The following is a 26,654-nucleotide window of genomic DNA, read 5'->3' on the forward strand; positions in this document are numbered from 1 at the left end:
GGGAAACGTAATATTTTGAGAACAGTCTATAGCCAAGTGAGTAAGCTAAAGATACAAAGCAATATATCTGAAAAACACCAATGAAATAAAAAATAGTGTTGCCCAACAATACACAAACTAATAACCCATGTGATAGTTCAATTATTCATTTTATTATTCATGTATATATTTTAAAGTCTTTTTTGAAAAAACTTTCTTATCTTTTTTTCTCCTATTTTTTCTTATAAAGTTGATTGCAATTCATGTACAAAAATTATTAAAAATACAATACACACAAACAAGAAGCAGTAGATATGGCAGATGATGGAGGCAATGCGGTATTAACTACGCGCGTTTCGCTTGGCAGCCTTCCTCAGGTGACCATCTATTGCACTAAAATAGACAGATACCATGGGAGAGCGTAGAAGCAGCACTGTGTTGTTTCTGTGGGGCCTTTGCGGGAGAGTTCTGCCTACCTGGAGCAGTCTTGGGGATGAGGGGTTCCTCTGCATGAGGTAGCGGTGCTTGACTGCTTCTTGTGTCACCTGGGCTACACCGCAAGGCCGGGGGAAGTTGCTGGGCGGCAGGGGTGTCCCTGCCCTGGGGAGGTCCTTCTGCTGCTGGGGTTGCTGGGAGAGGCAGTTTAGTGCCAAGTGTTGGGACAGGCAGTGGACCAGGTGTGAGATGGAGATCTGATGGACGCAGGAATGAAGCGGACTGTATCCAGCAAGCATTGGGGCCCCATTGGATGGATTGACCACGCAGGCCTGAGCACACTGTGGGGGCTGCAACTGCAGACGGACTGTCACTTGGCTATTGTGGAGGCTTGAAAGCATGTGGACAGTGGGCAAGGAGGTACACAATGAGCGGAGACCACAGTGGGTGGCAGGAGAGGAGGCACCTCGGGGGACAGTTTGTTTGGGGAGCTTCTCTTGGATGGCCCTTGCTCGTTGATGTGGTGACTTGGTGTACCCTGGAGAAATGCAGTTGACTACACTCACAGCTTGGTTGATTCCCCCTTATATTGGTCAGATGGACCTGCAATCTAGTCCATCACATATTGGGGGGCCGTGGGGAAAATAGTACTATGTGTGCGGCCTTGTGTTGGCACAACTATGGATAAGGGCAAGCATTCAAATACACCAGCATCTTACACTACCACCCAGTATGCCACTTTCCGGCAGCCATAAGGCTGATAAGGCGGCAACAGCAGATTCAAGAGGCTCCTCCCCGGAGAGGGAGAGAGAGAGCTCACACACCAAGGTATTGGTGCTATACATGGTTCTCACATGGCACTGGAACATAAGATTGAGACATTTGCCATAGATTTGGGCTGTTTTGAGGAGAGTGGCTGAGAAAGTAAGGACTGCTGAGAAGAACATAGAGTCCATTTAGAGTGACGTCTCCATGCTAAAGCAACAGATGGCTAGGATACCAACGGTCACAGGGCCGTTGGAGGCTCATGTGAAGGATGCAGAGGGACGCTCACATCAATGTAACCTCTAATTTCTGGGGTTTTCGAAACGTGTGGAGGTCTTCTCGGTGGAAAACTTCTTGGAACAATGGATAAGGCTGCAGTTGAGGCCATGGGGGCAGTTGGAAATATTTGTGGTCGAGAGGGTGCACAGTGCTCTGGTGCCGTCTTCGACATAAGGGAGGAACCCTCGGGCCATCATGGTCAAAATACTGAATTGCAGGGATAGAGACAGTATCCTCAGTGCAGCTAGGGAACAGGACATACCAAAAGTTGCCAATCATGCTATTGCCAGGCATTTTCCCGGATTACACTTGGAAAGTTCCGGAGCAACTCAGGTGGTTCCTGTGAGTCAAACAGAAGTTGCACGCTATGAACCTAAAGTACATGTTACTTTACCCCTCCAGATTGAAGGCTCTCTTTAATGGCAAGGCGCCCTTCTTTGAGCAATCACAGGAAGTATGTGATAGGCTGAAGGTATGCAGTGCATTGACCCATGGACTGGGAGCCTGGAGTTACTTTAGGGTACAGCAGGGCTGTGGTGCCTGGATGGGCCACTGCAGCGGGGGCTCGCCAGTGGGAGAATACCAAGACTCGCGTAGTCACGATAAAGGATGATGGCACCATGCGAGTAGCGGAGATGGACACTCAGCGGATGTTGTGCCAAAGACCTAATCTACCTACAGAGGAATGATTTGCTTCCTGGGCATGATTTTAGGCACCAGCGACTCTCTGCTTCATTGGACTGACTCTCTCGCTGACTGGGCTCCTCACTCCATCATGGTGGGGACATTCATCATGTGGCGCTGATTCAGCCATAAATATGTTTTGTACTGTTTATCACCCATCTTTTTGTTACAGGGCTCGAGATTTACACCCTGGAGCTCAGCAATGTGTGCTGCTGCACACGCGACGCTGGGAGCCTTGAGGCTATCGAACGGGTGGGATTTGGGAGAGGGTTTGGAGTTGGGGTCCTTATCCCAGGTAGATATGTCCAGGATATTGTGCTGTCCGGGCATATGGTACGAGTGGGCTTATGTAGCATTACAGTTCTACTATGTGGGTAGGTTTGTTTAGCATTTCAATTTTTTTATGCTGGTGGATTTGTTTTTTGTGCAGGGGTCTCTGCAGGTTGCTGAGGTACAGGAGATGGTGAGTAGCCGCACACTGACATATCATACAAATGGGAGGATAGTTTATGATACTTACCTGGAATGTCTGGGGACTGGGTACTTATGTCTAGAGGTATTGGGTCCTCTCCTTGAGTCTTCACCGGGTAAATATTGCCCTTCTCCAGGGGACACACCTCAAAGATACAGAGTTTGATAACCTTGTCAAGAAGTGGAAGGAGCAATTGTGTTATGCCTCTTATTCCTCTTATGCCAAGGAGGTACTGGGTTGGGTGGCACTGGTGACCTCGTTCATGCCTAGTTCCATGGTGGCAGATGTGGAAAGAAGGCATGTTTTTCTACAGGCTTGATGGGAGGGCTGTCTCATTGCTCAATATAATGCACCTAACGTTGATGAACCCTGCTTTAACTTCAGGCTCCAGGACCTGATGGATGTAGATGTTGATAGTCCACTCCCTTGGTTGGGAGATTTTAACTGTGTTGGACGGGGAGTGGGATATGTGCCTCCCAGGTCTGACACAAAGCCAAAATTCACTGCCTCATTCCATGAGATGATGTTTAATTTGGGGCTTTTAGAAGTTTGGAAGGGTCATAGACCATCTAATAGCATCTTCACCTGCCATTCACTTACGCACTGCTCATTCAGTGGGCTGGATAGTGTGATGGCTGCTGGCTTTTCGGTTGAGTGCCTGCCTACGGTGCTGCATTTCGCCTTATTTCTGTCGGATCATACTCTGTGAAATGGACATGAGGGGATTAGTAAACACACTCAGAATTGGCTTTTCCTCGTAGATGTCTTGGTGGATGTCATGGGCAGAGATACACGGTTTCAGTCTTTGACTGAATATTTGCAGGCTAATTGGAGCTTGACTGGTAACACTGCAGTCTAATGAGACGCCATGAAGGCTGTGATGAGAGGGCAGTGCATAGGTTTGAGCTACAGAGTGCCTAGGCAGCTGCTGCTGGAGTTGCACATAAAGGAAGAAGAACTGGATGAGTTGCAGCGGCTAGACCTGACCAACCCGGAGCATCAGCTTGATGGGTTGAGGGCATGGCGGAGTATAGTAGGAAAGTGGGTAGGCTAGAAGCATAAACAATTAAATAGCACTGGTAGCACTAGCATCGGGAGAGCGATAAGCCAAGCAGGTTGCTCGTGTGGCTGCTTTAAAGGGAGAGTGCACTACCCCCTGTGATTCATCGGATAGAACCAGATGGAGCGGCCTCACGGGTAGAGGTTTTTGCCGCCTTTCAGAAACACTTGGATGGGATGTACTGGGGGCCACTCGAAGCTCAGATTGAGACTTTTCTGACCCCTCTGGATATGCCCCAGATAGGCATATTGGCTACAGCGGAACTGGAAGCGAAATGTTACACTGGAAGAGCTTAGGGAAGACCTGCGCTTGTTGCCTAAGAACAATGCCCCAGATGGGAACAGATTCCAAGTAGCATTGTCTCAGGGATTTACAGTGTCACTGACTCAGCCCTTATTAGAAGTCTTTTTGGAAGACAAGGAGAAAAGGGTACTCCGGCCTAGTGTGTGCAAAGGCCTTATATGCATGCTGCCTAAGCCGAGGGGCTTGCTTCAAACACCAATATCAAAATATTATGTAGGTTCCTGGCCTCTGGTTTGGGTCCATTGGTGTCTGGGCTGGTTCATGTAGACAAGTGTAGCTTATCCCTGGCCGCACCACGACATTGAATCTAAAATGCCTAACCCATGTGATTCATGAAGTAGAAGACAGTCAGGAGGAAATTGTGTTGGCCTAAATTGATACTGAAAAGACGTTTGATACAATGGATCGGGAGTATCTTTTGGAGTTGATGAAAGTTATGGGGACAGGCCTCAGTTTAGAGCATGGATTCGACTATTATACACTGACCCTGGTGAAAGGGTGAGAGTGGGTCAGTATAGGTTCGACCAGTGGGCTATAGATGCTTGATCTCGCCTCTCTTGTCCACCCTGGCGGTGGAGCCTCTATCAGTGCCGGTCCATAGGGCATATCACATCACTCTACCCAGATGATGCTTTATTTTACCTTACAGACCCCAGAACTTCCACTGTTTTTTTAATGGAGCTCCTGCTGGAATTTGGTGTGGTGTCCGATCTCAAAATTAAATAAAGGAAGTCCTAAGTATTTCCGCTGAACTTGGGGTAGCGATGACAAACTTTCGTTATCTATATATGATGGTGGGGCATACACACAAGAAGCAACTACAGTATAATGCTGAGCGGGTCATAGGCTCCTTGTAGGCCTTTGTCCATTTTTTGAACACTTTAGCATTATCAATTACGGGTAGAGTTGCAAAGTCTAAGGTGTTTTTTCTGCCACAATGCCTTTATGCGATTCAGAATTAATTGTGCCCCTGCGCTTTGGAGTGTTCCGTCATCTGGATTTCCTCCTCACCTCGCACTTTTGGGCAAGGAGGCAGAGTAGAGTAGCTTGCCTGACTTTGTTGAGGGGTTATGAGAATGTTGGCATCAGGTTGCAGAATCTGAGATATTATTATTATGCTCCCCACATGCAGCACGCGGCGAAATAGATGGAGGAGGGAAAAAATTGGGAGAAGGCTCTCCTGGTGGGTATGATGAAGGGGACCAAGCTCCCTGCATTATTGATGGCGGGCTCAGGGTGTCCTCTGTGGCACACTATGTAGAGCATCAGACTGCTGCTGTATGGCAGAGGTTGGTGACAGTGGTGATTAGGGAGGCCCCAGTTCATAGAGAGCTGCCACTATGGATGTTGGCTCCTTTCAGCAGAAGGAGAAGGCTATGTCATATCAATCTTGGCATGAGGAAGGTTGTGATTTTGGTTGGGAACCCATACCCAAATGACTTATTTATGTCTTGTGAGGAAGTTCAGGATCTGTTTGTCATATGTCTGTGACAATTCCTACACTATGCAGGTTTGTCGGATAAGGTAAGAACTCTCTGGATGTCTTATCCTGGGATGCCTACTGCCTCGGTTACATTGGGCACTAGGTTGATGCTGGGGTCCGGGCAACACCTCATTTCGTTAATTTATAAGGCAGATACGATTAGAGGACGTCTGAGGATGCAACATGCTTGGGAGGTAGATCTGGGGGCTCCAATTTCAGACGTGGAATAGGCCAGAACTTGTGAGTTGTTGAAGACTGTGTCTAGCAATGCCTGATTCAAATTAATTAACTTTATTTTTGTGCATCGCAGCAACATGGCTCCTATGGGCTAACCTACAAATAATCCAGAGCAAACTTTGGAGTGTCCCAGTTGTGCAACTGTAGAGGTGGACTTTATGCACCTTGCATGGAGTTGCCTGCACGTGTGTGCCTTCTGGAAGAGAGTAATTCTGCGGTTGAATCGGGCTGCCGCTTTGTCCTTAGAGCTCATGCCTCAGCTATGTCAGTTGAGCAACCTTGTCCTCCCCTAGAAACGTAAAATGACAATCTGGTTTCTTCAATTGGCACATGTTTTGTCAAGGAGGTGGGTAGCCATTTGATGGATAGGGGTTAGGGCTCCATTGGAGAAGCTTGGGTGAGGGATATTCCAGAATGGTTGGCAGCAGAAGAAACTCAAATGCGATGAGCAAGGTCAGGTGCCAAACTTCCAGTTGCTTTGAAAACCTGAAAACCTGAGGCATGCTCTGTCCAAGTTTTTGTGACCAGAGGGAGGAGCATTGCAGGAGGAATCCATGGGCAGTGAGGGGTACCTTTAGCAGGGTGGTGTGTGGGTGTGATTGAATTTGAATGCATTGGCTTTGTGTTATTTCCTATGGTTAAGGGCTGCGACCCTTGCTCCCCTGATTTTATTTTTTTTAAACAGATTTTATTTCTTTTTTCCTGTTTACATACATCCAGTTACATACATTTTTCTTGTTGGGACATATTTGGGACATATATTTGTTGTATCATTTTCATACCAATTTAATATATTTCATTATATTATGCAACTGTCCCTTTGGTGAAATTCCCCTGACAACCCCTCCACCCTCCTGTGTCCACCATGCAGGTTGCTAATAGTGTTTTTCTGTGCGTGCATGTGGCGCCCTTTGTTATCTGATGTGTTGAAGCCCTTCTGTCCTATCAGTGGTCTTCATCTTTTGAGCCTCTCGTGGTCTCTCCAGCTTATCCTAAGGTTCCTCATCTGGTGGTGCCTGGTGGTGCCTGATCGAAGGCCCTTTCTGGGCTGTGTCGTGTTGGACTTCCCTGTCGGGACCGTGTCCCCGGCATTGTGCTTCTAGACCCCAGGTCAGTGTGTCGCACATTCTCCACAAGTGCTTCTCAAGCTCTGACTCTCTCAATTTTGCCTAATCCCCTTTGTGCATTCCTAAGCAGGATCCTGCCCTCACAGCTTGCCCATTTCTCCAATTCCTGTTTCCATCTAGCTATACTTGGTCCGACCGGTGCTTTCCATCGCCTAGTAATTTTATGCTTGGCTAGAATGAAAGCCTAGTCCTGAAATCTGTCGGCGACCTTTGTTTTAGCTGGTTGGGGGAATAAGTTAAGAAGGCAGTGTGCCGATGTGCACGGGACCTCTCGGTCGATGATTTGAGCTATTTCATTTGTCACTGCCTGCCAATAAGGGGTCAGATCCTGGCAACTCCATATCATTTGCAGTGGGTCCGCCCCCACTTCCCCACATCTTGGGCATTCTGCATCTTCCCTGTGGAATTAGCGGTTGATGCGATTTGGAGTAAGATATGCCTGGTGTAGAATGTAGAAGCTGATCAGCCTAAAACGGCAATTTCCTGAGACCCTGGGAGTCCTATCCAGTATGTTACCCCAATTCCTGTCCTCTAGGGGCCTGCCTAGGTCCTCTGTCCTGTAGTCTCTGTGATACCAAAGGTTTGATGGACTCTTTCTCTATTGCTCTATAAATGCAGGTGACGGCTTTTATGGTGCCTCCTGCTGTTCCCATGTATCCGCATGTGGAGTGGTGATCCGGTTCTAGTTTGCTCATCCCCCAGTGCCTTCATTTAGACCCCATTACTGCTGTATTGTAGCAAAAATTGGCCTTGAGGTATATCCCATTCCGTTATAAATGTGTCAAATGGTATCAATTCCTAGCCACTGTATAGGTCTCCCACTTTAGTGGCCCCCACCTGTATCCAGTCCTCCAGACCTCTCCACTGACCCCCATGCGGTAGTGCTCGGATTGCGATCAGTGGGAGGTCCATGGAATAAGGTTGTTGGGTCAGTGTCTTCTGAAGGCCCCTATTCCAGCACCAGCATACCATTGTGTTCAACTGTGCATTCCTGCGGTGTCCCCGTTGTTCTCAGGAGGGTGTGTAATAGTACGTCTCTCTTAGGGGCGAAGGGGCCTATTTTCTTATCTAGTGTCAGTCTCCCGGCTATCCACTGAGTAAGCCTCTGTAGTTGCCCTGACAGATTATGTGATTTGAAGTGAGGGACAGGCATTCCCCCTCCACTGCCAGTTGTTTCAGTGTCGCCAGAGCCAACTTTTGTCAGCCAGTCCCCCATATTAAAGATGATAGGCATGAGTCGAGTTCTCAGAAACACGCTCTTGGTATCCTTACAGGTAGTGTGGTAACGATATAAAGCAGTCTGGGGAGAGCCAACATCTTTAAGTCATGTTCCTTCCCAGGATGAATCCCACCTGGTCTGGGAGGACAAGAGTGGTCATATATGGAAGAAGTCTCATTGCCAGAAGTTTGCTTTTTTGAATTCCAAGTTGAGCATCCACAGCGGTTTATAGGTCGCGCATTCTAGGGGGATTTGTCTGGTTTGAGCAGTGGGATCACTAGTGTTTCTCGTGTGTTCTTTGGGAGGACTCCCTCCTCTCCAGCTGCTTTATACATCTCTACCAGTCTGGGGGCCAGTTCCCCAACATATGTGGCATAAAACTCAGAAGGGAGCCCATCTGTTCACAGAGTCTTACCCCTGGCCAGTCCATTAATGGCTACCCTAACTTTGTGTTCCGAGATTTAAGCCCCCAACAGGTCCGCATCGTTTTCAGTCAGGGTGAGGAGGGGGAGCGGGGCCAGAAATTCCCTCGCCCCTTCTCCCTCTCTGGTCCCCAAGCTCTTGTAAAAGCATTTATTGAATTAATGGAATCTACCATTTATCTCAGTCTGTTTATATAAAGGATGCCCCATTTGATCAGCTATTTCCATTATGGTGTTGCCTCTGCGTGCCGGATTGGCCAGCCAGGCCAGACATCTGCCTGCCTTATCTCTCTCCACATGAGTGCGGTCCATGTATGTTTTATAGTCAAAACATCTCAGTCATTCTTCTTAGACTGCCACTTCCTTCTTCACGTCCAGGAGCTCCTGTCAGAGCTCTGGCCGTTCAGGTTGTTATGTCTCACAACACCTGGTTTGCCCTTTCCACATTGGTAATTAGTGTCTGATGGACCCCAATGGATGTCGCCATGCACCTTCCCCTGATTAGGGGAAGGTGCATGGCGACATCCATTGGGGTCCATGGAGAGATGCTATCGCCCCCACCGCTCTGTCTCTTTCCCATTATGTCTCCGCTTCAGATGTGGCACCTGTGATCTTTCCTCCTCTCTTTCTTTGGTGGTCTGGACCCCTTTCCCGCTTGTCCTGTCTGAAGTTGTCCTGCTCCTGTGGTGCATGTTGGTTAATCCAGTCCCACACTTCCTGTGGTGTATTTAGGAATTGTGTCCCATCGGTTGTTGCCACACTCAGTTTAGCTGTGAACATCATGGAACATTGTATGCCGCAGTTTCCATTTGGCAGCCACGTAGGATGATCTCTGTTTTTGGACCTCTTTAGAGAAACCCAGGAATATTCTAACTGTGTTAATTTCTTCTACAAGTTGGCCCTTCAATCGGGCTTGGCCTGGCATGAGGTTTCTGTCTTTATAAAATAGCAGGCTTGCCACCACTCGCCGTGGAGGTTCCCCCAAGCTTGGGGGCTCTCGCTGGTACTCTATGTGCCTGCTCTAGGTCAAAGTAGGGAGAGACTCCTTATTTTGCCACCTTGGTTTGGATCCAGTCCTCTAGGTGTGCGACCATGTTAGCCCCCTCAATTTTTTCCGGCAGGCCAATGATTTGCACGTTGTTGCGTCTTGCCCTATTTTTGGCATCCTCCACTCTGAGTTCCAGTGTGTGCACTCGCTTCTCCATGTCTGAGAGTCTACTAGAAGCTGTGACCAGCTTAGGTTTCATGTCGTGGATATCACTCTCGTTCGTTGTGACCTGTTCTGCCAGCCGCCTATGGTCTGTCCTGTGCGGACCCAGATCTTCTCTGACGTGTCTATTTTTGTTCCCTCCGCTACTCTAGAGGTCTCAATGGCTTGAAGTATGTCTTGGTGGGTAGGGCCATCTGGGTTTCTTTCCCAGCCTGAGCCTGCTCCTGCTGCTCCAGATCTTTTCTCCTGGATGCCTTCCCCATAGTGGATCCTCTCTAGAAGTGCAGTCCTCTTCTTCTAAGTTCCCTGTCTCATTTCGTTCTGCACTCTCGGAATGCAGCCCTGAGCCGGTTTGGGGTCGAGGTGCCAGGCAGTTGTATGGCTACAATGCTCGCTGCCACTCCAGGGGACTTATCAGTGATGTGGAGCGCTCCAGAGAGATCCTTTATGTCCAGGGACTGCTTTAGTGCATTGGCTCCTCTCTTCTTTACTTTCAATTAATTCCTCCTCAATTCTCGTTCCTTGCAGGTGTGCTTCAATTCGCTGTGCTCTCCTTCGGGGTAGCGGTTCAAATTCTGGGCTGTGGTCAAGTCCACCTTGCATGTCCCTCTCCTCCGCTATGCCTGTTCCCTCTTTGCGGGGAGTCGCTTTTGTTCCTCGCAGCTCTTCAGGGTCCGGCAGTTGCCTCCTTTTTCTCGCCTGCTATGTGGCTAAATGGTGGCTGCCCTCGCGGTGTGGGGTTCACCACCCCAATCGAAGACTACTGGCAATATTGCTTTCCACTTCCTTCAATCACCCCCCCCCCCCCTCCGTACCTCCTTATATCCATACATGGGTACTCCTCGTGGGGTGCCACGTCGGCCTCTTATGAGTCCTCAGGCCCCATTGGTGGTCTCCTTTGTTTCTGTTCAGTGCAGCTGGGTATCGGCTTCCCACACAGCTTAATTCCAGGCCTCAGGCTCCATATTTGTGCATCTGCCCTTGCCCATGGGGGAATGCCCAGACGTCAAGGCTCACCTTCTGCTAGATCCTCCTGGGTCTGGGGGCCCATTTTCCTCATGTGGATCCGCAGGTCTGGGTAGTAGTCTCCTTCGTCTATGTGCGGTGCAGTTGGATGTTGGCCACACACGCGACTCAACTTCAGGCCCCAGCCGTCAGTTTTGTGCACCCTCCTTTACTTGGGAGGGGGAAGCTCGGGCGTCAGGGCTCACCCCGCTTGACTTTCCGAGGTCCGAATCGCCCTTCAGCCTTGCATGGGTCCGCCAGCCCAAACGTCAATTTCCTTCCACTCTGTGTTTTACCACCAGGTGTCGACTGCACTCGTGGGTCAAGTTCAGGCCGCTATTTTCGTGCGGCCGCCTTGCTCAGGAGGGGAGAGCCCTGGCATGAGGCTCACCCTCCGCCCGATCTTCTGGGTTTTCCAAATCGTTCGGTGCCCCACTCGTTCAGATACCGATAGGGGGTCCGTCGTGTCTCAGGATCTCCCACTATGTGTTATTCAGCGGGCACCATCTTGCCTGTGTGGCTTTGCATTTCCGGTAACTGTCTCTCTCTGCTCTAACAGCTCCCTCAGCCGGTTTATTGGTATCTGCTCCTTAGTGGGGAGTTGGGCCCCTTGTTTTGAACGCCTCGGGCCCCTCGATTGTGTCAGGATGGCACTGGATGGGGGGGTCATTGCAGGCTAAAGCTCCCTACTCCATTGGTGTCATGCCACGACCCCCTCAACACTTGTTCCCCTGATGTGCCTTAATACTGTAATATCTAACTTTTTAAGAGCTGGGAGTGCCTCTGATGCTCTTGTACTGTACCTTCTTGGGGTGCTGAATTGTTGTAAGTTGTCATGGGTTTTAAAAATGACAAAGAAAGGTTTAAAAAAAATGCTTGCTCTTTTAAAAGGGATATTCCATACAGCGGGAAAAACTTCAATATCGTCTACATTCTATAGCTTTTTTGGTTTAAATCTCTTTATTGGTTTATAATCAACAAATGAGATAAAGAAAAGGAAGACACCAAGATGTATAGCATCAACAGGTAGGACCCTGCTATCAGGGCTGTGTATGTTATAAGATGTAAACAATCAACCTCCCGAACCCCCATCCCCAGACCTGATGACTGCGATATATAAAAAGGAAAAGAGAAAAACAAGTGAAGGAAGGAAAGAGGGAAAGTGATAAGTCCCAACTCAGCTGGTGCCCTATATTATCCCATTTAGTGATCTCTATATAAAGGCTACGAGGGGCCCTGGGTCTCAGTCAGTCTCAAGAGCCGCAAATACTTGGGGCAGGTAAGTTCCCTGAATTCTGATGTCAGCAAGGTTAGGAATGGCCCCCATATTTCAGAGAAAGAAGCACTTTGGTTAGATAGGGAGAGGGTGATTTGTTCCATCCCAAGAATATGCCATAACCTGTGTAGTCAACTCGTGTGTGTGTGTGTACCAGGTCTGAGCTCCAGTGGGATAGGATGTTCTGCAACGTCAACCCTAGGGACAAGCAGATCTGCCTACCTTGCTTCGAATTGAAAAGGAAAGTGACAGTTAGGTAGTCCTAAAACAATATATGTAGGAAATCTGGGGAGTTCCCTGTCAAAGTGCGTATCTATGTCTGCGAGTACTTGCTCCCAATAGTTCTGTATTTTTGGGCATTGCCATAGAATGTGTAGCAACGTAGCAGTTTGTCCGCATTGGCGCTTGCACTCTGGTGTTTTGGTTGAATTATAGCTGTGTAGTCGGAGGGGGTTGTAGTACCAATAGGTAACGATTTTGGTGGTGATTTCGATGCTAGCCATTTTGTGGGACGTGTGGCGTGTCCGGTAGTAAATGTTGCCCCACTCTCTTACCGTTAGCTCCCAACCTATCTCAGTCTCCCATTGGAGCTGGCTCCTAGACTTGGGAGTCTCTATTGAGGGGACTATTAGTCGATAGAGTTCTGAGATCATGCGCTTATCAGATGTCTTGGTGAGGAGCCATCATTTAAAGGGGGTGAGGTGCCGTTCTTATCCAGTGCGTACAGAGGGGAAGGATCTGCATATAATGCCATTGCTCCGATTTTGAGAGCGCAAAGTCCGTGTGTAGGGCATCAAAGGAAAGGGGGCTATCCATATCGAATGGGTGGCCCACTGACCTGCAGCCCATCCGATTACATATCAGAAATACTGGGTCCCGGAATCCCGGGTCGGAGTATGGGTTTTTGACTATGGGCATGAGAGGTGAAGGGAAAGACGTCAGCTCCCTCTGCGTCGCTAGCCCGTCCTCTAGAGCTTTTCTGGAGGGAGATTACGGCACACAGTAATGTAATCACTGACAGATTCAGCTGTTCTCTTATATTAGATAATTCTGGAACAACTATGCCAGGCTGCACACACACTCTCCTCATATCTCAATGAGCAAGTATTTAGTGGATATTGTTACCCCTGTGTCTATCCTGCTGCTTCTTAACAGATACACCTAACATTAGTGATGACTTGATACAGAGGACGCTTGAGGTGCTTGGGCTCGCAAGCTTTGCTACTTGAAGCCTACAGAAGTCCCAATCACTCTCATATTGACAATAGGTATCCTCAGGTCCAGTAGTCAACAACTACTCCCCACCTGCAGAGTGCCAAAGCCAGTGTGTCCTTAACCCCTTCTCTGCGGCCACGATTTTACCGCTGTGCGGTAAACAAAAGAACAGGGCGGGGCCGTGACGAACCCCAGCCGTCATCAGCACACGCCCACCGTGGGGTATGACGGCTGGGGTTCGTCACCAGCATGGGAGGAGTTAAGATAGGGTTTAGAGCCTAGATGCTTGAAAGATCAGCCAGCGCCTCACCTAAATAATATGGGGCATATTTATCATTTTATCGCGCAGTGCTGCGTGATAGGGAAAGAGCAAGAATGTGCTGTATTTAACATTGTACGGCACATTCCTGCCTTCTCCCAGCGCTGGCACACAACGCAAGCACTCTTGGACCATGGTGCAAGGATGCCGGACTTGTTAGCAGGCTTGCTTCAGGGCAGGAAGGGGCACTAGTCTTCACAAAAACACTCCCCTGAGACGTTTTCCTCTTTCTATGTGTGCTGAAGAATGCAGCACAGATAGAAAGAGGAAAAAACGAGGAGAAATAAAGATATTTCCCCTCGTTACGCCTCACCTGGGAGGCATAGCAGTTTTGGCGCATTCTCAGGTCTACCTCTTATGGTAAATCTAGGAATGCATCATAATCCATAGGTTTTGCATTGAAACATTCACGCACTACCTATGGAAGGCCTCCCTGGTGCAGATTAACGCAACACAGCGATTTGCGCTGCGTCGCGTTATTCTGGATTTATGAAGCCACTCAGAGCCATGCAAGGTGGCCTTGAGTGACTTGATACATTGCATCTCCAGCGTTACGCTGCTTTTGCACCCCTTTGCGTGGGGCAAAAGCACGCAAGCCTTGATAAATATGGCCTCAGTGTCTTTAATATTTTGATTCATAAAATACTCCAGACATTTCCAAGTTCTGCAAATAAAAGGTGTTACTTTAAACTAAATTAATAGCACTCAAATTTATGACTTTGGAGCAATGAAAGGATTTGAACTATTGTCCTGCAGAGCACCAAATATTTTAGCGTTACAATTTTAACCCATGCTGCCTTCCAGAGCTAAACATAGAGGGGCGGGTTTACAAGCCACTTGCGCCACTTTTGCGTCACTTTTAACATGGGAACAGTGACGCAAAAGTGGCGCAAGGGGCTTGTAAATCTGCCCCATAGACCTCAAAACCAAACATAAAATAGTGAATTATTTTGCATACTAACGATTGACTCAGATGCATAGAGCGGCTGTGCGTCCTCGGCTTCATAAATGTAGTAATCGAGTTGTACTATATAGTATCCAGCGGCTGGTGTCTTACACTGGCGGCCCGTCATGTGCGGCAGGCACTCACACTGCCCATCGTATGGTGAACATCTGCAAGAGAAAAGCAACCATCTCTGGATTGTGTATCTCCTGAACACATATAGAAAGAGTCTGAGGGCATTCTGCAGTTGAACAAAGAAAGCATTACCCTGGATTTCTAATGTTCTTATTAAAGTGTTCTTTCCAGAAAGTCTATATTCTGTTATTCATAGAATCTTGGTATGTGTAGTACTTACGCGTCTCTCGCTATCTTCAAGAGACCAGGGTAACAGCTGTAAAGGCAAATGGCCATCCCAGTGCAAGAGAGTAACAGGACTAGTACACATGCAATGGAGCAAATGTGAACATTACACCATACCCTGTCCACGTACAACCATGCCCGAAGCTACTACCCAACTCCTTCTTTGTTGTTGAGGTTCCTTTAGTTGCTGAAAGAGATAGATCACACATTATCCTATAGAAGAAGGAAACACATGCACTTGGCTTGTACCTTATAGATGCCGGGTTGCTGCAGTACTTCCACTTTAATTGTATTGGCCTGCTGTAGGTATTACTGCGAGAGTTCAGGTTGTTACCACATTGAGACATATGTTTGTCCGTTAAGCAGTGCTTGATTTGTAAAAGAATGACTGCCGGTGCCCAAAATTCTGCTCATAAGCCCGCGGCCGGCGCTTTGTCAGCATGCTGAATTCCAGGGCTGGTGGTGGTCTAGAATCCACCCCTGGCCTTTTTAATCCACTACCAGACACCCCCTTCCACTTTATCTCACTCATGTGAGTTCCAGTTTTCTGCTTTGTGACGGTTTTTCCGTCTTTCTCTTCCTCTGTCTTTCTGTTTTATGTCTTTTTCCTTCTCTTGCTCGCGGAAAATGTCTTAAAAGAAAAAATAACTGCCAGTCCCTAAAATTGAGCGCCAGTGCGGCGGTCTCCACCAGCAACCACCGGCTCAAATTAAGCAGTTCCTTTATGTACTTGACCATGAGCGGGATGCTTCTCTAGATTACTTGCAATAATTATGTAACACAATGCTGTTCCAGAAGAGATGTGAAACTGTCTGCCATCCACAGTACAAAAGCAACTTTCAGGGAGGCCTGGGCAGGAACTGTCCCCTCCTTCTGACGTCACAGATGTCACTTGAACCACAGAAGCTGCTCTTCATGTACAGCTTCCACTTTCTGAAGTACTACTGACTGCCTCAGCGGTCAGTAGTAACCTTCACAAGAGCAGTCCCAAACCACAGATGCATATCCGTGCAAACTGCAACAATTCAAGGGCACCTCTAACTTCCCTCTTTGTTTTGTGACACACAGAGGTTCACAGTGTTGGCACTATGTTTTCTATACACACCATAAAGTAATTTGGAATTTGCAATGCCCTTTTAGTACATTGAAATCTGGGTGTTGGCAATCATAAACTTGCCTGTATGCATAGCACCGAAATTGCGTTTGCAAACATCTTCATGGATCTGGGACATATTTCTTCATTAGACTTGACAATCCCAATTGATAACAGCATTTTGAAAACAAAAAACCTTCAACAAACCTACTGATCTTAATAGTTTACTGCTTTCTGCAAGGCACCATCCCAGGGCACTGTGGAATAACTTACCATATGGCCAGTTATTACAGAGGAATTTCAGTGAATAAAGGAATTATGAAGACCATGCAGACACACTTGAAGAAAAATTACAAAAGATGAATTATCCACCACAGATTATTTGCACTGCACGGAAAAGAGTGACATTAAAGAATCGAGAGGCACTATTGGAATGCAAGGACTGAAAATAATCCACTAAATTGACCTGTGTCACTTTATCTCACTCCCTGTTCAAACAAACCCAAGAAGATCATCACCAAATGATGGAACATCATAAACAGAGGGGAATTGGATTTAGAGTGGCCGCTGTTCTAGTACAGGTAATCCAACATCTTTAAAGACATGCTGGTCCATGCTCAACCTAGGAAAGCACCCTCATCAGAAGATAGGATTGGGTCTTCCTCAAGTCACTGGTCATTTTCTGTGTGGGCAATGTAATGTCTGGTAATTCATGAAGCCAGTGAAGGAGATTGATATGTGAAAAAACAAAATGGCATCTGAAAAAACATGAATAGTAACTCTAGGAACTGTGTTTACTTAATCACATGCCCCCGCCAGTTACAGTATGTTGGGATGCCAACCAGAGCTGTGAAAATATGCATACATGGACATAGAAGCAACATCAGGTATAGGTGGATTACCACTAAAATGAATAATATTTATTTGGAGAAAAAGCACATACACTGGGTTATTCTGGAAACACTAACTAATGTAGAGAACCCACAGTTGATCCTGCTGGAGAAGGAACAACAATAGGTTTTCCGATTAAGCACCTATGTACAAGGCCTTAAAGATGATATCCCAAGGACACTACTTGCAAGGAATAAACAATAATTTTTCAATCGCCACAGTTTTATCTACATATACAACTGATGGCAGTATTGATACCGTGGGTTGGATGGATAAGTGATGTCCCAAAGGATGTCAAGCAATAGCTGTCCTTGGATGACAAAGGGGATACCATTCCAATATACCTAAGTACAGTATGACTTATGACCAACTAATTTATACCATTAGATGAATGGGATATCCTTTGTTTTTAACACTTATTAAGAATACTGACTCTTGGTATTCATTCTTGAAGTAATGATGTTAGACCAGAGAACCAAGGTGTATCCATCTGGGGATACCAACAGAATATATTACATTATATTCCAAGTGAAATGTGTATACACTTTTGATGAGATGGAATTTAGGCCGGCTGACTATATGAAGATACATTCAAAAACATTACTCCTTGAAATATAGACATGGTAATCATCATTATCTTTCTCATTATGAACAGGGAATCAATGTTAATATTTATGTAGCAATAATGTTTACTTCATGTGATGGCTATTCCGCTCTCTATCTCGGCTTATAGCTGGTATGGCTGACCTCCCGCTTATCTCCGGGACCGTAGCGATGGGTAGGATCACAGCAGTGAGCACATAAGAAGCATGTGAGTACAGATGGTATTGCTGTTGAGGAAGAGATATCATTGTGATCATGCGACAACTAGGTCATTTTCCTCTTCCTGAACAAAGTACCTTTGAATAGCCAATGATCCCACGAGTCTTAAGGGATCTGATTTTTTTATGGATTATGTGAGCTTTATGTTGCTTGTGATGTTGGGGCTATGATTTGAGAATGAACTGCAATTTTCTTTGCTTAAAAGCCACCATATCATACTTGGTGGATGTACACTACCTCTTGAGATCAGTGGTGTCGCCACAAACCATAATGATGATAAAAACTATCACATAATTTGTATGATACTGGGCTTTGTTTTGGAAAATGCACACAATTTTTGAATCCTCACTTGGTTGGCATATTAGTGTTCACACAATACTCAAAATCGATACTCAAAATCATGAATAGATCCTTAGCATTTGGAGGATTAGGAAAGTAATGACAGATTGCATCACAATGATACACCACTGCATGAAATGAGGCTTGAACTATTTATGTGAGTTGAAAGACAAATGTCTCATCTCAATAACTTTATGTGCAGGTCATTTTTAGTGTTCTTTCGAAATTTAGCTTCTGAAGCTAAGTTGTAAGTCTGAATTCTTAGGTTTCTACATAGTACACACTGAAGTATTTTAGAGAAGAGGCACATTATGTTCTATTGGAACACTCGTTCCTCTTAAATTAGGTTTAACAATGGCCCTGATGAATTGCCATTGATCCTACTGGACGACGACAGGCAAGAAACATGTTGACCTATTACTGGAATATTATTAGGGACATTACTTTCCTAGATGTCTCCTTGTGATTTTAATCTTTAACATAGGCCCCTTGAATACATTTTCTGGAATGGGAACCTCTAGTTAATTTTAATTTGTCAATATACCAATCTACCCTTCTCAATCTAAAATCTTCCTTATCCACATATACACAGATACTCAATATTTAGAGGTTTGTGCAGGGCCGAATTAAAAAGATCTCCAGCAAAGAGCTCCCTTGGGGGCTCGTTGAGCATTGCAGCGCCAGCCCAATGAGGTACTAAGCCCAATGATCAAGCATGCCACCCTTGGGTGGATGAGGGCTCTTGCTCTGAAAAGGGCACACTCCTTCTGACCTTGTCTGTCTTGGGCATTGAGTTATGTTACTCTGACCTTCACATGGAACAGCACACTTTGCTATACTATTGTAATAGTGTGTGCTGGACCTGAATCGCTCACCATCCCTCCTTCAATTGCAACTTATTTTTTTCTCTTCAGACTTTTACCTGCAGCAAGAGAGAGAAAAACCAAAAAGGGGAAAGAAAGCGGAAGAGAAAAACCAAAAACCCGTGGGAATGGCAGTGAGCAGGACTGAAAAAGATCCTGTCAGAGTTGGATAAAGAAGAAGGTAAGGTAAATGAAAGAAGCATGAGGTGGAATACAAATTTCACTGCCTTAATATTTGTCAGCCCCAATATCTGTAGCATGGCCACAAGCTTCTGACCAAACTTTGGCAAGGTAGTTAGTTTTTACAAATTAAGCACTGGGCAAAGGACATTATCCCTGCCATTCTAAAGACTACCAGCCCGGTTGTTATCTTTGTATCTTGAAGGGGATCACCATCATGGTGGTTCACTTCTATGAGCAGAAGGTTTAATGGGCAGCTGCCATCGGTTTCGATGGTCATCCACCAAACTTGTATTATTTTTTAATTTTTCAAAAACAAACTTCCCCAGGACGTGGCCACGCCATGAATGGAGTGAGACGTGTGCTCTGGGGTCTCCACTCAACCGCTGCCTTCTAAAGCACACACGCCACGCTATGAGCTAGCCGACAGGCTCAAAGGTGAGGGATTGACTCCTGGAATCTACTGGTAGTCCCCCCGATGCCCTGAAAATCCACTGGGGACTCCACGTGCTAGTCCTACGACGCCGCCATCTTAGGCCTTCCTGGAAAGTCTGCACATACGGGGACACCTTTCCCCCACCATGACCTCTCTGCTGGGAGGCCCAACTGACCGGGGGCTGGCTCTCCCCCACGGACTCTCCTGGGACTGACGCTGATGTGGAGGTGCTGCCTGGCGATTAGGGGCCCGGCTGGTGACCGGGTGAGGCCTAGAAATGGGCCAGAACGCCGAGACCTATGAGACTGTCCCACCAGCGCCATGTCTTAATGAAGGGTCGCTCTTACTGGAAGACCTGGTGATGACCATCCTGAGGAGCAAGCAAAGCGCTCTCTGGATACGGCGTTGCGAGGGGGCTGCAGATGGTGATCCCTAGGGCGCTCTAGAGGGAGGTGGCTGGGACCGACCTGCACTAGCTATGAATCTACTCCGAGTGATCGCGTTGGCCTCGCCTTCTCTCCATGCTTTGGCCCAGGGCTCTCAACGCTTCATGCTGCCACCGGCCCATACTGTAACAGAGACTCGCTCAGCACCGACGCTCGCAGAGGTAAAAGGGATTGGCTGCAGGGATCTGTTATGGCAGAGTTTTTGGCTCTATTTAGCAGTGATATAGATCTTAGTCTTGCTCACATCTATTCTTAGCTTGTGTTGGCCCTTTTAAGCCCTTTCTTCCAGACCTAGAAGAGGATAGCTGCTTAATATGATGATAGATCCTTTATTCTTGACTTTAACCTGTCTATTGCCTATTGGCTTTGACATACTAGACACATTGGTATGGTTTATGTAGGTATTCTGACAGAGCTAAGGGGCATTTCATCCCTTTCAGGCCTACAGGCCTAGAGCTAGAGGGACTCCATCTTGATGGAGCTGAGAGGCTTTTCAGGGTAAAGGTAATGTTTATAGTTAAGGCTGTTGTGTGCTAGAGGAAAATCCAGTTAGGACCGCTTCTTATCCGAGGAATGTGTTTTTCTCTTGGGCCCAGACGTAACATGCAGATGCGCACTGTGGTTGCGTGGAAGCCTGGGAGCTGGCACAGGAATTATTCTTGACTCTAATCTGTCTATTGCCTATTGGCTTTGACATACTTGACACATTGGTATGGTTTATGTAGGTATTCTGGCAGAGCTAAGGGGCATTTCATCCCTTTCAGGCCTACAGGCCTAGAGCTAGAGGGACTCCATATTGATGAAGCTGAGAGGCTTTTCAGGATAAAGGTAAAGTTTATAGTTAAAGCTGTTTTTCACTTGGAGAGAACCGGTCTGGGCCAGCCCTTATCGGTAGGCTGTATTATTCTCTGTGTGGAAGACACAACAAAATGCCGGCCGGCTGGGTGTGTGTCCTTGATGCGAGGTGATGCAGAGACCTGGTGGGCGGCAGGCTGATGGCTGGAACTTTCCATGAGGAAACAGCATTCTATATCAGTGAAGTGCAGAGGCGGAGTCAGTCAGTCGAGTGGAGGTGGCGGAGCCAGTCAGTCGTGTTGAGGTGGAGGAGTGGTAAGCAGTCGAGTGGAGTTGGCAGAGAGAGAGGGTTCAAGCTGGAGAGAGCTGAGTTGAATAGTGAGCTGGAACTGAAGGAAGCAGTCAGAAGCAGTTACTTATCAGGAGGAGGTGTGAATAGCTGGAGTCTGAAGTAATGCCTTTTAGAAGAGACGGAGGAGAGATCGTGGACTAACCTGTGGGAGCAGCTGGAGTTATTTGGACATTGGCGCAGAGACAGAGTGAACAAGCTAGTGGAATGAAAAGCATTAGAGCGGCAGGAACCATTAGATTGAAGCTGGAAGGTGGAGACAGTTCGTGGGGGAGAGGAGTCCAGTGCAAAGTGATCAGCGCAGAGATGTACCCAAGAGTGCAGGAGAGAGAGAGAGTCTGAGATGAGCCAAGGCACAGACGAGAGAGGAACCCAGATGACAGCTAGAACAAGATTTCACATTAATCAGGTGAATTTGTTCCTTAATCTTGTTCTTATTCCCTAAGCTATTGTATTGCTAATCTTTTCTCTTTCAGCGGTGTGTTCTATCTATAGTCTTTGTCACTTACAGATCTGTGTAGGTGTTTATATTGTTCTAATAAAATAACCCCCAGTTTGTAGTAAACTGAGCTGTGCCTTGTATTCTTGTTCAATCCAGGTAAATGTACCTCCTAGGTGTTTAGTATTTACGTGAATGGATGAGTAACCCCAATCAGGTCAGTGGTGATCACATAAATAGGGAGCGAGTGGACCTATGATGCCAAGAATAAGAGGTACATTATATTAATTGGCTAACTCCTAATATTGTAGTAGCAAGCCCTTAGTGAATAGGGAGAGAGACTTCCCAATATATATCTGAAGGTGTTCATAGGAATGTGGTCGTCGTTGATATGCGGCGTTAGTGAGAACGTTGGGGAGGATGACCAGCGTGTATACCCACAGGATTGTGGCTTGTGTAAGTGAGAGCGTCAGGGGGGATACTGGCGTGGAGGTTTGCCGGATTGCGAACCGTTTGGAAAAGAGAGCATTGGGTTCTGCAGGCCCATGTGTAGACGCACCGGATTGTGTGTCATATCTGCCCTGGGGTAGATTAGTCTGGGTCTGAGTGGCCGCGAGACTAACTGATGTATGAGTGTGGTGTAGGGTATGGATATCCTTAGTAATCAGTGAGTATTCTTAGTATCGCTATAGATTTAGTGGTGTTTTTAATAATATGAGCTTGTATATTGCGAGTTCCCCATCCTCAGGTAGGTACCCAGGTGCCTGGATAGATGGTCCTGAGGAGGGATGTGATTAAGTTCTGGCTGGGTTGGAGGGGCCCCTAGGGGCTGATCCCATCTAATAAGAAAATCCAGCCATGACATCTGGCGTCTACAAACAGTTTACGAAGCCTGTGTGATCTGGCCATGTGCTTAGAGAGTTTCCCATGTGTTGTGAGGGAGTGCCCTGAGCGCCAGTTCCATCTGGCGTAGTTTGGCAGTTTATGTAGCCTGTGTGACCTATGGGCTTGAACAGTTGCAGCGTGAGGAGATTGCATTACATCATGGCATTTGGTTTATTCAGGGTGGAAGGAATGGTTTTCATCTTGGTGTTTAAACTGTCAGGGTTGAAGGATGGCATTACATGAGGGAGCCAGTTACATCTTTGTAATGGTCCAATTGTATAAATGTGTGTAAAAAATGCTTTTAAATTGCCCAAATAAATTGCTTGCTGCATCTGCCTATGCTGTGCAATGTGTAATGTGTTCATTGTAATATGATTTGTGGAGTTCTTTGAATATAGCTCCTTGTAAATATGGCTTGTGCATAGCGCCATGTTAATGTGGCTTGTGAGGTGCATGTTCTCATGTTAATCTGCTGTGTTCCTTGTGCATTGCGCCTTGGATATATTGTTTGTGAAAAGCTTGTCTTGTAAATATGACTTGTGAATAGCGCCATGTTAATGTGGCTTGTGAGGTGCATGTTCTCATGTTGATCTGCTGTTTTCCTTGTGCATTGCGCCTTGGATATATTGTTTGTGAAGAGTTTGTCTTGTAAATATGGCTTGTGAATAGCGCCATGTGGTAATGGCTTGGACAGGGCATGTTATCATTACGTTAGGCAGGAGAGAGCTGGATCTCTCTCGGGTGCTTGGGGATAACGTTTTGAAAATGTGTGTACGTGTTATCATGATTTTCCCATGTATCTGCAGTCATTGGGAATTGATTGTGCTTGAGCTGCCAAAGGGTTAATATCTTGAATTGAGATGGCAGTCTTTATTTTTAAACATGCTGTTTTACCTTGCATGGTTATCTGAACTGACTATAAAAGTCAGTGGATTATTTTAAGGATTGGTGGTTTGATTTTGACTTTTATTGATTCCTACTAGATTGACTCACCTGAGCAACAGCTGACAATTTAAGCGCTATCATCATGAGAATAAAAGAAGGACAAAGGAGCCGCAGACTCACTATGGGTCATAAAATAGCGCCACCTACAGACACTTACGAGAAAGGTGCTCCAAAATGGCGCCAGCATATCTGCAGGTCCGACTAGTAGCACCTTAAACTGCGGAAGTGTGAGCGGAGAGCCCCTGTTGACCCCCGGATAAGCCCTACAAGTCTGGCAGCACTTGCACATGTGCTCCAAAATGGCGCCGACTCCGAGCACTGCACTGTTGTAACGGCCTAAAACTGCCTGCCTTAGCTCAATCTTACTGACCCAGCCTCAAACGGTCCCCATATTGGCTCAGAATGGCTGTTTCACGACCAGCTCATGCCGCCTGACCTGAAAATGGCAGATTTTGAGACCTCGACGCTGCGCGCAGCGCGCACCTACACTCCTAATTACCGAGCTGTATTAAGTGAGTCCACAGCCTGTCTTCCAGATGTTTCTTCTCAACGGCCAGTGCTTCCGTCAAGCAATCGGACATCCTTGCGGGCGTCTGCGAGTTATGCATTCCTCCATCATAATCGCCATCCGCTAAACTCTTTAACTGTGTGGTATTTATTCTGAACAATTTTACAGCTGCGCAGTAAATAGTGCCAGCTGCACCGTTTAGGACTTTTACAGCTGCGCAGCAAGTAGTGCCAGCTGCACCGTTTAGGCCTTTTGACAGCTGCGCAGCAAGTAGTGCCAGCTGCATCGTTTAGGCCTTTTTACAGCCTGACGGCACATTAACCCAGTTTCTCCACCAAAACCGTTTGGATTATGCGCCCCCTTTTTGCCCTCTCTTTTCTCCTCACTACCGCTCTCCCAGCAACACCCCTCCCATCTCTCCCCCACCCTCCTTCGCCTCAGCTTCCCAACATGGCCACCTCTCGAGTTAAGACTGGAGCCAATTGCTACAAAATCATTTATCCTCCCGACCAGACTAAAGCTACAATAAAACAACTTAAGCATAACACTATTGAACGTTTCCCGGACTCCCTTTTTGTGGATCAATTTTACAATGGTCGTCTTGGGAGGCTCAAAAACGATTTCATCTTCTTCACTCGCGACATCCCCTCTTGGTCCAACAGTTTTTACAATTCCCTTAACGTCACCTCCTCCTCCTCTATCCCTTATGGGAAACAACTAAAAATTTCCCCCTCTGGGTGCTTCAATGGCTACCTCACTATCTCACTCTATAACAACGGAACTGTCATGATCCAAGGCAAAGACTCCTGCCTCTCGCTCTTTGACCACCTCTTCCCCACCTTACTCCCCGTCTCTGCAACCGGGCTTCCCCTTGACTCTCCTTCCAGCTCCACCCATTACTCCCTTTCTCCTCCGCCGACCCCACCCCACTCCAATTGGCTGCACTCTCGAGAAGCGCAGGTCGGCCCTCTTCCCTTTCCCCCCCAACTTACCTCATCTCCTATTCCTCCCCCCCCACAGTATGTCCCCTCCCGCATTACTTCAGCCTTACCACTAGCTAACACGCTCCTCGTCCCATCTGCACTATCACGATACTCCAATCTATTCTCCTCCCCCATACTTCTTCCCATCACCCCCTTCCTTAGTCCACCTCTCCTCCAACACTCTTCCCCAATTAACTGTCTCTATGCTCCACTTAGCCCTCCTTCCGTCCCTCCTCTCCACCCCTTCATTCCCTCGTCATTCACCCCGTGTTTGCCACATTCCCACTGCATCTCTCTCCTCCCTCCTACTCCTCCAGTACTGCCGCACTACCCCCTTTCCCCTCCTAGGAACACCTTCCTTCTCCCTCCCTCGGGCCCAGCAGAACCACGTCCCCTCCTCAACTTCCCTTTCTCTCAACCCCCCTCACTCTGCCAGATGACCGTTCCCTCACTGCTACCTCTCCTAACTGACAGGACCTCCGCAACCAATGCACCTCTTTTCCGCCCAAACCTCCTACACTCCCATGATGCCACACAGGCCTCCCCCTCCTACTTCCCTACCGACGTGTCCCGCACATTTCTCCCTCTAAATTTGTCCCTAATTCCTCTCCCTCTTGCAATACCAACAATGACAACTCTCCCTTAACCCCCAATTCATTTACTCCCGCTCCCAACCTCCACCTTTCCCCACCTGTGAACCCCACCCCCCAACACACCCCCAGTCCCCCCACCTCTCCCTGCCGTCCACCACCAATTCCAACCCCCCTTATTTCAATCGAGCCACCCAACCTTCCGTGCTCTGCCTCTTTCTCACTGGAAAATACGCTAGGCTCTCTGATCACCTCCATCTCTCAGCTTACAGCTGCCATTTCACTTTTATGCTCTAAGATCCCCACCCCTCCATGCACCTCTACCCCCTCCCAACTTCCCCAGAGATGCACCTCGCCCCCTCACCCCAATACAGCCAAGCTCAACCCTTCGTCTGCAAGCGTCGTTAACTCACACAAGCCCTTGAATGCCACCCTTCTTCAACAGGCATACCCTAGCAACCCCACTGTCTAAGCTATTCCGACAATCACCTCTGTCAGAACAAAGCGTCCACCTAAACCCTCCCGAGCACCTCCGCAAATGTACAATATCCCGATCACCCTTCAGAGCCCAAGTGCCCCCGTCACCAAAACAGTCTTGTCAGAGCTGCGCTGTATGCTTCACAACTGCAGATCTGCAGTAAAACACAAACTTGAAATCTCCGACACCATCACCCTTCACAAACTTGACATGCTCTTCCTCACAGAGACCTGGTTCAAAGATACCTCTCACTCTATGTTTGATCTCCTATTACCCACAGGTTATTCCATATTTAGGCATGACAGAACTGAAAACACGGGGGGAGGTGTTGCAGTCATCTTCAGAAACAACCTCCAACTTAAGGTGTCTCCTAGCAGCTCCTCCCACACCTTTGAATGCCTTTCTCTTGAGCTTCAATTGCAACACCGTTCACCGCTCAGATTCCATATCATTTACCGCCCGCCTCGTAGTAGTAGCTCTTCGTTTATAGAAGATCTCAAAGACTTCATCAGCGACCAATACTCTCAAAGTGACAATCAGACCATTGTGGGTGACTTCAATCTCCACTGGGGCGCACCGCAAGACTCCTCTGCAAACTCACTGGCCACCTTCCTCTCGGCAAATGATCTTATCCAACACTGCACTGAACCAACCCACTCTAAGGGCGCAATCCTGGACCTTGTTATTTCTAAAGCAGGCATGCTTTCCACTACTACCCCTATTCATGTAGATTGGTCTGACCACCACCTCATCCCATTCTCTCTTCAACTTTCACACTCTACAACTCTTGGCCAACCCAAGAGGGCCATCACCTGGTTC

At 47.3% G+C, this 26,654-nt stretch overlaps 1 protein-coding gene across 1 annotated transcript in view; it reads right to left on the minus strand.

The window, feature by feature from the left end:
• The window catches only part of LAMB4 (laminin subunit beta 4), a 790,532-nt gene that overhangs the window by 338,516 nt on the left and 425,362 nt on the right, over nucleotides 1-26,654 (minus strand). The window contains exon 14 of the mRNA XM_086967212.1: nucleotides 14,453-14,603. Coding sequence (XP_086823338.1) covers nucleotides 14,453-14,603 — 151 coding nt within the window. The remainder of the gene's footprint in view (nucleotides 1-14,452; nucleotides 14,604-26,654) is intronic.

Source organism: Lissotriton vulgaris, chromosome 1_1 (assembly GCF_964263255.1).
Source record: "Lissotriton vulgaris chromosome 1_1, aLisVul1.2, whole genome shotgun sequence".
Lineage (NCBI taxonomy): Eukaryota > Metazoa > Chordata > Amphibia > Caudata > Salamandridae > Lissotriton > Lissotriton vulgaris.